The sequence below is a fragment of the Uloborus diversus genome, chromosome 1 (genome assembly GCF_026930045.1).
Source record: "Uloborus diversus isolate 005 chromosome 1, Udiv.v.3.1, whole genome shotgun sequence".
NCBI lineage: Eukaryota > Metazoa > Arthropoda > Arachnida > Araneae > Uloboridae > Uloborus > Uloborus diversus.
The window spans coordinates 4,430,097-4,443,368 of NC_072731.1; the positions used below are offsets into that span (position 1 = coordinate 4,430,097).

The 13,272-nt window shown below is 32.8% G+C and overlaps 1 protein-coding gene across 1 annotated transcript; it reads right to left on the reverse strand.

Moving 5' to 3' along the window:
• Nucleotides 1–11,835: 11,835 nt before the first annotated feature.
• Nucleotides 11,836–12,893, reverse strand: LOC129227791 (protein YIPF5-like). The gene has a single exon (XM_054862404.1). The coding sequence runs from the start codon at nucleotides 12,757–12,759 to the stop codon at nucleotides 11,965–11,967; it is 795 nt and encodes a 264-aa protein (XP_054718379.1). The 5' UTR covers nucleotides 12,760–12,893; the 3' UTR covers nucleotides 11,836–11,964.
• Nucleotides 12,894–13,272: the final 379 nt, after the last annotated feature.

Consider the following 13,272-nt stretch of genomic DNA (forward strand, 5'->3'; position numbering starts at 1 on the left):
AATTTTTCCGAAGGGCCCTTCAGACTCCTTCATTTTGGTTTTGACTCCTTCTTTTTTAGTTCAAGACTACAAAACCTTACTCTATGATAGCAGGGGTCTGTCCTGGATTTTTCACAGGGTCCGTTTTTTGTGAAAAATCAAATAATTTTGTGAAAAATGAATTAATTTTGTGAAAAATCAAATAATTATGCAAAAAAAAAAAATTTTTTTTGTTAAAACGAAATTTTAGAGTGTAGAGATGGCACAAACTGCATCAATTAAACTTAAAGTTGAGTGTTTTCCTCTTCTATGTCGAGAAAATCATTCTGGAGTGGTCTGATATTTGGCGGGGGGGGGGGGGGGGGGGGGACATCTTTCTCAAGTATCAATATTTATCTACCATTCTACATTATGTTAAATTAGACTAGAAAAATAGTTACTAGAAATATTTCGGTACAGTATTTAAAATAATTGTACCAAAAAAATAAATTAATAAAATAAAATTCAGAATAGGGTTCAGCATTTAACTTTTTGACTCAAGACACTCTTAAAAAGCACAGAATTTCGTTTAAAACTTATAAATTCCGTGATTTTAACAAAAATAAAAAGATATTTTAATTGTTTACCTCTTAACAAAGCGTAACAGTCATCAAAAATTCTAAAAATCGGATATCCGTAGTGGATGCAAAGAGATCGCAATTCTCAAAGTGAAGGCATCAAAAGTATAAAAACAGCTAGTGAAAGAAATATTTTTGATAAAATTATTTTAAAATTGCATTTTAGAGTCCTATGATAAACATTTCATTAATATCTGTGGACACAGTTGAAACAAAAAAATAAATAAATAAAATAAAATAAACCATCTATTCAGCATTTTAATTTTTGACTTAATAACAGAAAATGGAATTTTGCTTTAAAAACTTGAAATGAGAGTTCTAACAAATAAAAAGACTTTTCATTTATTTGCATCCTAATAAAGCGATGTTAGCTTGAAAAAAGAACAAAATATGATTCTCATATCGGATGTTAAAAGATTGCATATTTCAAAATGTAGACATCTAAAGAAAAAAGAAAGAGTAATTAAAAGAGTTTATTTAAAGTTAATCATTCTTGTTAGCATCGAAAAATCAAAACCCATATAATTTTCTCCCAAAATAACAATTAAACATCGCACCACACCCACCGTAAAAACGCAAATATTGACAAGCTGGTAAAATGATGGGAATATTTTCTAACCAAGTCATTATTAAAGGTTCAACGCCAGACGCTAAGTGGTGATAATTTTGAAGTTGGTAACCCTATCTGAAGCGATTGAAGCGATCATATTTTTTCCCCCACCCTTACTATCCCTTTGCAATTCTAAGTTCATTTCGCAGATATATATTATTATTGTTTATTAAATCATGAGAGGGGAGAAAAGTGCTTACCAATGCCTTTTCAGGAAAGCTTACAACAGGACCACTGCTAATTAACTGTGATACAACAAAGAACCATTATATTTATTTGGCAGTTAGAATTATTTATCGCTTGAAGGAGCATCGCAAGAGTGCCGATTTTTTTTTTTTCAAAATTAGCCAATTTTGAAAAAAAATATCAATACATATTATATTAAATATCAATATTATATTAAATATCAATATATTATAATCTGATCCCTCTTATTTGACTTAAAAAAAGGTTCAAAAAATTATCGGTTTATACACAGAAATATGCGTTATTTTACTTTCAGATTTGCTCTTTCAATAAACAATTTGTGAAAGATCCGATCTTGTTTATCAGAATTTTGTGAAGGGTCCGTTTTGTTTGATCGGGATTTTGTGAAAGGTCCGTTTTGGTTGATCGGATTTTTGTGAAGGGTCCGTTTTGGTTGATCGGATTTTTGTGAAGGGTCCGTTAACGGACCCAAATATCCTCTGGCCAGACCCCTGGATAGTAACATAAAATACTTCGATCGACAACTTAACTTCATCACAAGAGCGAAGGTATAAGGGTGAATTTAATGTAGTAATTTCGTATATTCATTTTTATCATAAAGATGTGATTTACAAATTGATCATATTTTATAAAAATTGAATGAAAATATTATTATATGACTAAGGCATTTCATAAGATTTAGTAAAACATCCTTAAATGGTGCTTGGCTATTTTTTCAAGTTTTATGATTGTTTTTTCCTCTACCACACTCTCAGCAACATAAGTCAGGTTCTCTAATCATTATTTAAATATTCAAAAATACATAAGTATATGTACTATATTAAGTGATAGTGTTTAAAAAAAACAATTGTTTAGTAAATTGCAGTTATGATATTCTAAAAAGGACAATGCTTTGAGGGGGAGACGGGTTCATGAAATTGGCAAGGGGAAGAGAGAGGATGACAATAAGTGATGTCACACAGTTATATCCAGGGCCGGATTAGGAAGTGTGGAAGCCCCGGGGCAATGAAGGAGTGGAGGCCCCTATTAAGGGTTCGAAAAAACATATTTTCGAAAATATCAAATACTTTGATATATATCCAAATATTTTGATATATATGTATATATCCAATATTTTGGACCCGTGAAAGTTAGGATATTTTGTAAACATTTTTTTTTATTGTGGGGGCCCCTTTGTTGTGGAGGCCCTGGGACAGTAGCCCCGCCTGCCCACCCTTAAATCCGGCTCTGGTTATATCGATATGATTATAAAAAAATATGACATGTAAAAAGAGGAGGAGTAAGGTGAAGTGAGACAAAAAGGGAAGGGAGTCAAATATGTTGAAAAAAAGTGCAGCATCATTTAATAACATCCCATTAGTATTCTTTCAAAATCTTATTTTACTCCTTCATTTTATTTCTGAAACTCATTACGAACCCTGAAAGAGATGTATAAACAATGCTTAACTGTATACATTTTGAGCTTGAGAACTCTTATGTCAATTTTATACAGAAGAAACTAGTGGTCTCGCGAAAAATTTCGAATGTTGACAGATTAGCACATTTATTAGACTTTATTTCAATAATTTTTTAGAAACTGTCCGTCTGACTTTGCATGCGTTTGACTTGGCTTTTTCCTTTTTGTGATCTATCTCGAAATGCAATGCATGGAATCAAATGAAATTTAGTGCACATGTGAACTGGTGAGGATTAGATTTCGGCACCAATTTCTCTCTTCATTGTGACTGCTGTATTTCCAAAAATACTACAAGGATTTGCATACATTGCAGAAATATTGTTTTCCCTTTAGATAGCAGAAAGAACAACATTGAAAATTAATTTTCACCCAGATTTAAAGATCGAGTCAGACAGATCGTCTATTATTTTGAATACACTTGTGTCATGACATTTTAAACACAAATGTGATGACCAGCGACAGGCTTTGGGCCCAACTAGGCTGGTCCTAGTCAATTTATGAGCCCCCAATGAAGATCAATAGCCCTCTCAAAGCTATCCACCCCCTTTCTCAGTACAGTAAAACCTGTGAAGTTCACCACCTTTTTCAGGCACAGAATCAGCCCTTGTCATATAAATCAACCTTTGTAAGTTGACCACCTGTTTAAGTTGACCACTAAAGTAGTGCACTGCAAGTGGTCAACTTACACAGGTTTCACTGTACCGCCTTTTTCGGTGAGCTGTTCCAAGTGCCCACGACCCTACTAAAGTTAGTAGTTTTTCCTGATTTGCAGGTTAGCCTGAGATTTAAAAAGCTGCTTAAAACAATGACCCATTTTCCTGATTTCCGTGCAAAAAATTTAATCCATTAACATCTTTCATTTTAATAAATTTAAACAACTGAATCATGTCCCCTCTGATTATCCTTTGCTCCAAGCTTCTTAAGCCTGGTATCATAGTCTAAATCTTAAAGTCCCCTTACAAGTCTAGTTACCTTTCTTTGAACCCTTTCCAATACTGAAATATCTTTCCTTCAGATAGGAATTGAACTCTCTCTGGCAAATCCACAAGTATGTTGCCGACAGCTTGACAAACGTTGCTCTTCAAATGATTATGAGTCCAAGGAAGAAGTTATTTATCCATGAAACAATCTACTCTCAGCCAGTGCCTCAACATTGAAACACATATGAAATGCACACACCGTAGCGATGATAGAATGGCCATTAGAAAAATACACTTGACAGCAAACATGAGCTGTGTCTTTGTCCACTCCAGTATGGTGACTGAATTATGAATTTTAAGCCCCTTCCTCTTTACCCCTATTATCTTTGGTGCAGCTCTTGCATTAAGATTGCCAACTCAAATAAGTTGAACTGCCTCACACTGTCCTAAGTGTTAGGCAGGCCTGTCATTTGGGGGGGGGGGGTGTTAGGAGGAGGTAATTTACTTTCACCCCCAGCTTTGAGTAAGGTATTTATTTATTTCTTAAAATTATATTTTGTCCAGGACGGCTTTTCTGCGGTGGGGAAAACTTTATAACTGGAGGGGGGGGGGTTGGCTATGAAAATGTATATTATTTTCCCCGATTGTGGTCTAATTACTTCAATTAATCAAGGAAGAAATAATGACACATTGTGGCATAATATTATGGTACTTGGAGAACCAAGTCTTGCTCAGCTTTAAAAGGAATTTTGTAAAATTGTGTTTTTCTAACATTCGAAGTACTTTTTTAGATGTACTTGAAAAGCAATACGTTAACAAAATATTATTGTTCTCACTAGGGATTGCAATACTAGTATACCAAATACCGGTATTTCGAAAATTTTTGCAATTTCGTAATACCGGTATTTTTGGTGTTAGCTGAAAAAATTAAATAGTTTTAATTCTAGAAATTTCAATTTAACTTATTAAATATCTACTTATATTTTAAATGTACATTTATTTTCCCATGATACAGAACAGAACCGAAATCAATCTATTGATGTAAAAATTCAGCTTCAAAAGCATGAACTAATAGAATTTTATTAAACAAAAGTATTTTGTGCATTATGTATTTATTTTTTCCATTTCCCTGATCGCTCATTTTCCCTTTTGAGAAAGCTAATTTCGAGTGTAACTTTGAATGCCCCCCCCCCTTGTCCGATGAACAATTTATTCAAACCATCAATTGCAGGAATGCTTTATGATTTTTTTTCTTAAATATTTGTCTCAACTGTACTAAAATTTAACAAAAACTGTTTCTTGTTAGCATTACAAATGGCAATTTGTTGGCACCAGTATTGGTTTGTTGTGCCGTCTCGCTATTTGGCTTCATACTTGGCAAGATAATATTTAGAAATTATATATTGCCTTGAAAATTTGCATAGAGGAAAAGCATAAATATGTTCTACGAATTCAAAGATATTTTTCAGATATTTACATAATTATTATTGCAAAGAATTTTGATAAGAAAGCTGAAACGAATAAGAGAAACTAACAAGATCAAACTTAGTCAAGTTTATCGTAAATTTCAAACCAAAGGGCAAAAAAAGTAAACACAAACCCCCCCTATTCAAGAGAAAATTATGTTAATATTGGAAAAGTATCGCCTCTCAGGAAAGAAATTTCAACAAACTTTAAATTAAAAATATAATTGAAACACACACAAGATGAAAGAAAACACACGCAAAAGGGTTTATCCAAAAATGACATGCAGCAAACCGATTTGTTTTGAAAATAAAATACTTTTAGGCAATTAAATTAGAGGAGGTGTATCACGCATCGTTCACAGACCTGTGTGAATTCAGAAAGTTAAGTTTCAACTGCAGGAAAGTTGAGCACTAAAATGAGTTCCAGGCTTAGAGAATTCAATAGATGCATTATGTTTTTTACTAGAATTGATTTTTTATCATGACATTTGTTCCTTCATTTTATATTTGTTCACAATAAATTTTCATAATAATACAATTTTTGTACAAAATTATGAAATGTGGCAACAAAACAATATTTTCTCGAGCAATTTTCGAGAAATTTCAAAAACCGGTATTCGTATATCACATTTTAAAAATATCGAATGCCGGTATTGAATTTTTGGTCCGATATTGCAATCTCCAGTTCTCACCAATTGTTGAATCTGCTTCCAAGAAACGAAAGATATTAGAGATACATATTAACACTTCATCAGGATTAACATCATTTCAGCTTTAAGAAGCCCACTACTGAATATAGGCCTTGAGAAACTCTGAGCTGGTTGCATATAAATATTTAACGTACGGCATCGCCAAAAAAATTTTCTTTCTCAGGCGACAATAAATATGAAAAAAATTGCTAGGATTGAAAATGCTCTGCTACCTACTTATAACATTAAAGTACCAAATAAAGATCTTGAATGCAGTTAAATCAACAATTTATTTTGAACTATCTGTTATATTTTTGTTTCTACTATACAATTTTCTTGTCATTAGTTACAAGATTTTGAACTTGCACAAATTTTACAATGGAGATATCGGTTCTTAACCTAATACTTCCTTCCATCCTATGTTGTGATTCATGATTTTATCACTATCGAGATTTTCATTTGGAATAAGTACTTTTAGTGTAGTTGGTCACATTAGGACCGAAACTGGAAATTTGGGTTGCCACATAGTTCATCCCAGTTGACAAGAATTTTAATGTGATTATTATTTAACCTCAATTTTTTAGCCCCCCCCCCCCCCCCGGAAAAAAAAAGTTCTTGGAATCATGTTAACTTTTTTTTTGGTTCTGTTCGACATTTAGCACGTCATAATTCGAAGGATTGAACAGGTCCGTTTACTGGGCTATTGCTATTTTGAGTTTTTTTTGTTCATTTTCAAAAGAATAGCTATCTCTAGTGAGCTTAACGTTTTTTTTCAGAGCACTCTACCACCTCAAACCACATGTGTGTGCTTTTTCCAACTATTTTATAGCTGTATTTCATATCTTCAAAGTAACGTAACCAGTAGGGTGCATCGAAAAAAACTTTTTTTCGATGTCAAGTTGGTAAAAAGTTGCTTCTACCGACCCAATCCACATATCACAGAAATTTTTTTATACAAATCAAAAAATATTTACATGTCTTGCACAAGGCCTAAAATTTATAATTTTCCAAAAAAATTAAATTTTTTCTAAAAATTTTTTTTTGAATAACAGAATTTTTTTTTTCCTTTCTTTCAAGTTGAAAAATGTACACAGTAAATTCGGAGGAAAAAACTATCTAAATAACATATAGGTCTTCCGAATTTATCCCAAACTTCCGTGAATTTCACACAAAAAAAAAAGCACAACAACAAGGTCTTGTGGCTTGGTTAGAAATAGGGTTTCTAATCCTGAAATACCGGCTCCGAATACTGCAAGATCTCGCATGATATTATTCGGGATTAATCCTGTGGGATCGAGAGCAAAATCCCGCAAGATTTCCAGTCCCACAAAGATTTTCGATGCAAATGTTTTCGAACTTTTGCTCCTCATAAAACGAATTTTCACAAGCATCATTTGAAGTTTGAATCACCTTCCTCCTATTTCTGCAAGATCAGCAAGAAAAACTTTGTGTCTCATCTCATGAACGATGAAAATGAATCTGTATTCTCATTTGAGGTTTTAGTTTCATACGTTCAGCAATTGAGAAAATGGGTAGAAATTATAACGTGTTCGAAAACCGTCACTAAAATTTAAAACCAAGGAAATTGCACTTTAGAAAAAATTGAGAAAATGCAGCACACATTGCAAAACCCGCTGGAGTAACCAGAACAGGTTGGAACGCTTCAATAAGCTTAAGGAAAACACTCAAAACCTCTAACTTACTAAAAGTGCACAATATTTTTCTCCTAAGTAGAAAGCAATAAAAAGCCTATCATTATTTATGCTCTCTAACCTGTAGAAAGTGCCTGCCGATGTTTTTGTCACCATGAAGCTGATATTATAAATGTGCTTGTTACGTTGAAAATTATGTTCGATGAATTAGTTGACTAGTCTGCAAGATTCCCTTCCTAAGAGGTGACAGAAACTTGGATGAAACACAGGATGACTTGCAATATTTTAAGGGGCGCCAGTTTTTGAATGTCTCTTTTAAGTTTTACTGACACTGATTCGGTAAAACCAATCAGCGTTCACTCCCTGCTGTAATGAACCAAAATATACTGATACAATAACTACCGTTAATGTAGTTAAATTGGATACAGCAATACAAATCAAAGACATCATATTTGTCTCAAATTTGCAGTTCTTGAGCAAAAGCCAAGCATGACTCCCATAAGAAAAGAAAAGTATTAAAAATAATTATTAGAAGGTTATGAGGTTTGTGGAGATTTTCTACTAAATGTTGACAATTATTTAAGCTCTAAAACTAACTGCTGTAGAAGAGTTGTAGTCAGCATTTTCATCAGTCACATTATTTTTTGGGAAAAAAATCCCTTTCTATATGAAACGAAGGGCACACTTTTGTGTACCAAACTACGCGACGGTTGCTTATTATTATATGACTTGGCAGTACTCTACAAATGGTGTACTGAAAGAGCCTCCAGCAAAACTTACGCTTCCTTTTAGCGCTGTTGAAAAACAGGTGTATGAAAAAGGCTTGATATAATATGATAATACACATAATATTCTACACATGTTTTGGCGTTTAGTTTTTTATACTTAATTCTTGTGATAACATACTTCTATGTAATAAAATGAAAGTGATGTTTGCAAGATTACTTTCAAACCTTTAGTTTTTTTTTAAACTTCACAAAACTATTCTTATATAAAGACAATAAATTCAAATAATTTTTATTTATATCACAATGTATTAAAAAATTCTTTTTTAGCAAAGACATTTTTCAACCAACATTTGCAAACAAAATTTTTTTTAAAAAAGCTAATACATTAATATAGTAAATTCTAACTTGCACTTTAAAAAAAATTCTTATTTTTGCGTACTGTGCGGGAACCTAAATGGCGCTTGAGTAAGGGTTGACAAGTTTCTGCCTAGGTGTTTAAAACCACTGGTAGAAACCGGTTAAAACCGGCATGGCAAAAACCCCTTTCTGCCACATTTGTGGCAGAAACTGGCAAAAACTCAAAAAATGACATAAAAGAAATATTTGATACTCAATAGGAATTCAGCACAGGAAAATAATGAAATGTTAGCCAAAGCACAATTTAATTACAATATCATTAAAAATCAAAAATTATGTTTTTTGCCCTCTGCAGCTGTCTCTAAGAAAAGGTGAATTGAAAATTTAAATGATTTCTTAATTTAATATGAATAGAGGAGAAATAACAGAATACTCTCGCAACAGAAGAACTAGTTGGCAAAGCCATCAAGGACACAGCAAAGATTCATGAAACTTTCATCAATTGTATATATTTTTTAAATAAAATGATCTACTATGTAGTAAGTGGGGTGGTTTTAAAATTTGACTGGAAAAATAAGTTTTGGGAAATAGGGTCAATTTGTTTTGTAAAGCTGTGATATTAGGTATAAAATCGAGGTTACTATCGGCAAGTAAAATTCTGGCATTTTCTTCTTGAGCAAATGATAAATTTAATCCCAAGCATTTTAAATGACACGTATAAGCTAGCAAATAACAACCAGTAACTGCCCGTTTAAATCTGTATGTCACTTCTTTTTCTTAAGTGCCCTTAAGATTCTCCTCCTTTAGATTAATACAAATGCTACGAGCATCTGCAGTTAAACAGTTCTCTTTCTGATCAAACTAAATCAAGGGCAATGAGTACTTTTTATAATGATGAAATAGAATTACATTTTTTAGTTTACTTAAACAAATATCATTTTGTAATTACTTGAATTAATAAAGATGCTTTTTAGTTTTTGCCAGTTTCTGCCGGTTATAACCAGTTTCTGCCACCGGCAGGGCAGAAACCAGTTTCTGCCGGCAGAAAGCCAACCCTGGCTTGAGCGCAAAACCTTTTATTTGACGATAATTCTTGGCTTTAAAACTCACAATTTTCAACTTGAAAATTTTTTAACATTTTTTCTGTTATTTAAAAAAAAAAAGAAAAAATGGATTTTTTGAAGAAAATTATAAACTTTAAGTCTTGTGCGGAACACCTAATTTTTTTTTGATTTGGATAAAATTTTTTATGTAGGATGTGGGTCGGTAGTGACGACTTTTTATCAACTTGACAAATAGAATTTCGAAAAAAAGTATTTTTCGATACACCTTAGTGACCGGCCTGTCTGCCTAAAGAAATATGACTTTCAATGAAAATTTGAGGAAATACGATCTATGATGAAAAATTGTGAGAGGGGGGGCATCACCTTTGGGGCAACCCCTGCTTAAAAGTGTTAACCCCGCTAACACTTTATTAAGAGTTAAATAGCTGGCCATTGAAACTTAACCCTCCTTGCATAAATTTTTGGATCCGTCCCTGGTCAAGAGTGATTCTAGGTATGTATTTTGTTGAATTGTGCATCAATGATGATTCTTTTTTTTCATGATTTCCCTATCAATTTCTATTTTGTTGGGTTTCATTGAGTTTTAAGTCACAAGTTTTTCAGAAGAATTATGGTCATACGAGCTATTCTACCAACCCATATTCCTAAGCTAAATAAAAACAGATAAGAGAATTAACAAATAAAAATATTAAAGCAAAAAAGCAAGAATAAAATGTGAACCGTTACTTATGGAGACTTTCAATTTCATTTATGAACCTGCTTATCTAATTTGCTACCAAAAATTTTCAAATTTGAGTTTTTTTCCTAAACAGTCTTAAAAGATCCTCATCAGTAGAATTTTTTTACTCTGCTTATTTGTTTCATCATTTGTTAGTTTACCATTTTGAACTTTATTTGCAAAACAGTACATTTGCACACTGAATATATTTATAGTTATAATTTAGTGTTTTATTTAATGTTTAATAAATTAGTAGAAAATGAAAGTTGTATTTAAAATAACTTAATAAATGTAATCATAAAGAGCAAATAATTTTACTTGCAAACATAAAATTGTCTGCAGACCAGTACATACTCATGTTGGCTGGCCCGAAAGACCAGTAGGAGTATTAACTAATTTGTAAGTCACTAAGATTTAATTACCAATACCAACTACATGAAAAGTGAGAGAAAATCTATTTCAGGAATTTTCCATTGATTTGATTTCATGAAAAAAGGTACTTGTTTAAAAAAAAAAATTAAATAGGGCTTCAAAAAATTAAAAGGCATTAATTTATTGATACTAATTCAGAAATAATTTACATTGAATAAAATTGCTGATTGTAAACATGATTTATTAATTTTTTTAAATGAATGCTAATTTTCAAAAACCATGACCAAAATGTTCCTGTCTTTTTTCCTGGAAGTATACGGTCAATTTATTATGAGGTTTTCACTTCATCTTGATTTTTCTTTCTCTGAACAACGGTTATGACAGGAAAAACGAAGAAAACTCATCGAGATTATCACATCATCAAAATTAAATCTTGCCTAAGACTTTGGCTCTGTAGTAAATGATTAAAAAAAAAATATTTAAAAATTTTAACTTAAAACAGAAGTTTTTTTTTTTGTAAATATTATTGCACTTTTTGTTGAGTTTTTTTTTTCAAATCAAAATATGTATTTCTCCATCAAAAATAAACTGTGCCAAAACAACATTGAAAGTACATGTTCTATACAGAAAGCACTGAATGTGCAATTAAATTACTTGCGAAAAGACAGTTCATATCTTGTATTTTTAAAATTTTTATGAAAACTTTTGAAAAAAAAAATTAATGTGGAATAATGAATATCATTTACAAAATGTAATATTTGATTTGCATACAAAATATGAAAAGACATTACACACAAATTAATTCAAAAACAACAACAGAGAGCACACACACACAGTTCCTCATTTACTATGAAAACCTAAATTAAGTCCAACAACTTTGCTTAGTTTGAAAATTTTAGACTTTCATTAAACAGGGGTGCCCCCTAACAGCAAGAGCGCACCCCCCACTCAAATGAGAAAAATACCCCTCAACCCTCCCCCTAAAAATTTCAATGGTACACTCTGCATCAAAAGCAATTTTGGCAGATAAATATTTCTAATAAGAACGTGTTTAAACAAACTCTCAAACAACTTTTTCATAAATATATTTTAATTAACAGGGTGAGATTACATAACCTTAAATACAGCTTTAAAATATAGTTAACAATGCAAATACCCCATATAATAATGCACAAGGATATGCAACTAAAGGTTGCTGATGATCCATTGCCAAGGCTGTTACAAATAATTTAGAAGCAGACAAAGAACACCAGGATACCGCAATAATAGTGAAGACAGTACATATAGTACCTTTTAATGACAATACCGACAGCCCTGACAAAACAACCATGGGTAGTAGACAGTATCCCAACACACTTATGGTGCAACCAACAGATACTCCATTTTCACTCATTAAATTTAATAATGCGTACATACAAATGCACCCCACTACACCAATACCATAGATGTACCCAAAATGAACTTTTCCGCTAAGGAGCAGAAATCCACCAAAACATAAACAAAAAACTAAAGGTCCTGTCAAATCGGTTTCTTGCAAAATTGAAGCATTAGGTTCTTTGATTGGGTTCAAAACTGCAATAGTCTTTTGCCAAATGTGATCAAAATTTATTCCAAGCTCTTCAAGCAAAGGAGGCTCGTCTTCATAATTTTCCTCGTTGCTTTCAGTGAATGGCGATGAAGCTTCAGGAGTTAAGATGCTGCCAGCGTATGCTGTAGGGGGCGTATAGTAGATACCCTGATTCTGTGCAGAGCTAGGATGAGATGAAATCTTTACATTTTGAGAACTGTCGTAATCGAATTGGCCAAACTGAGGTTGTGTGCCAAACTCTGGCTGGCCAAAATCGTAACGATAAGCACCTCCAGCCGGATCAACATTTTTTTGGGTAGCATTCCAATCGTAATAGCCAGAATTGTCGGTGGCCATTTCTGTATCATTAAGATTGTCTCTTTCAGCAAATCAATTGTTTAAACTCATACATTTGGAATAACATACGTATTACCGATTTTTGCAAAAAATAAACACTGTGATTCGATGACAACGACAGCAGATGAGTTGAGAAGTCCTGTTGGCACAACTGCTTTTTACTGAGCTTACGTTAGAGGATCAAGACCGGTAGCAACCGGCTGATTAATCATGTGATAGCAATGACGTTAGCGGTTACTAACCGGTTGTTCGCGAACCAATGCTTCATCGAACACTTTCGGTTGAAAACCGGTTACTTGCGCAGACATGACGCAGACGAATAACACACAGGTGAAAAATACATATAATTGGTCAAAAATATCACGTGGTTCCATAGACCAATCAACCAGCTAGAGTTGCGGTCGATCGGTAGATCAACCGGTGAGGCTCATAAAGCGACATCGGAAGCAACCAGTTAACCGGTAGTTCTCAACTGAACACTGCGGTTAGCAACCGGTACTGACCGGTAGACCG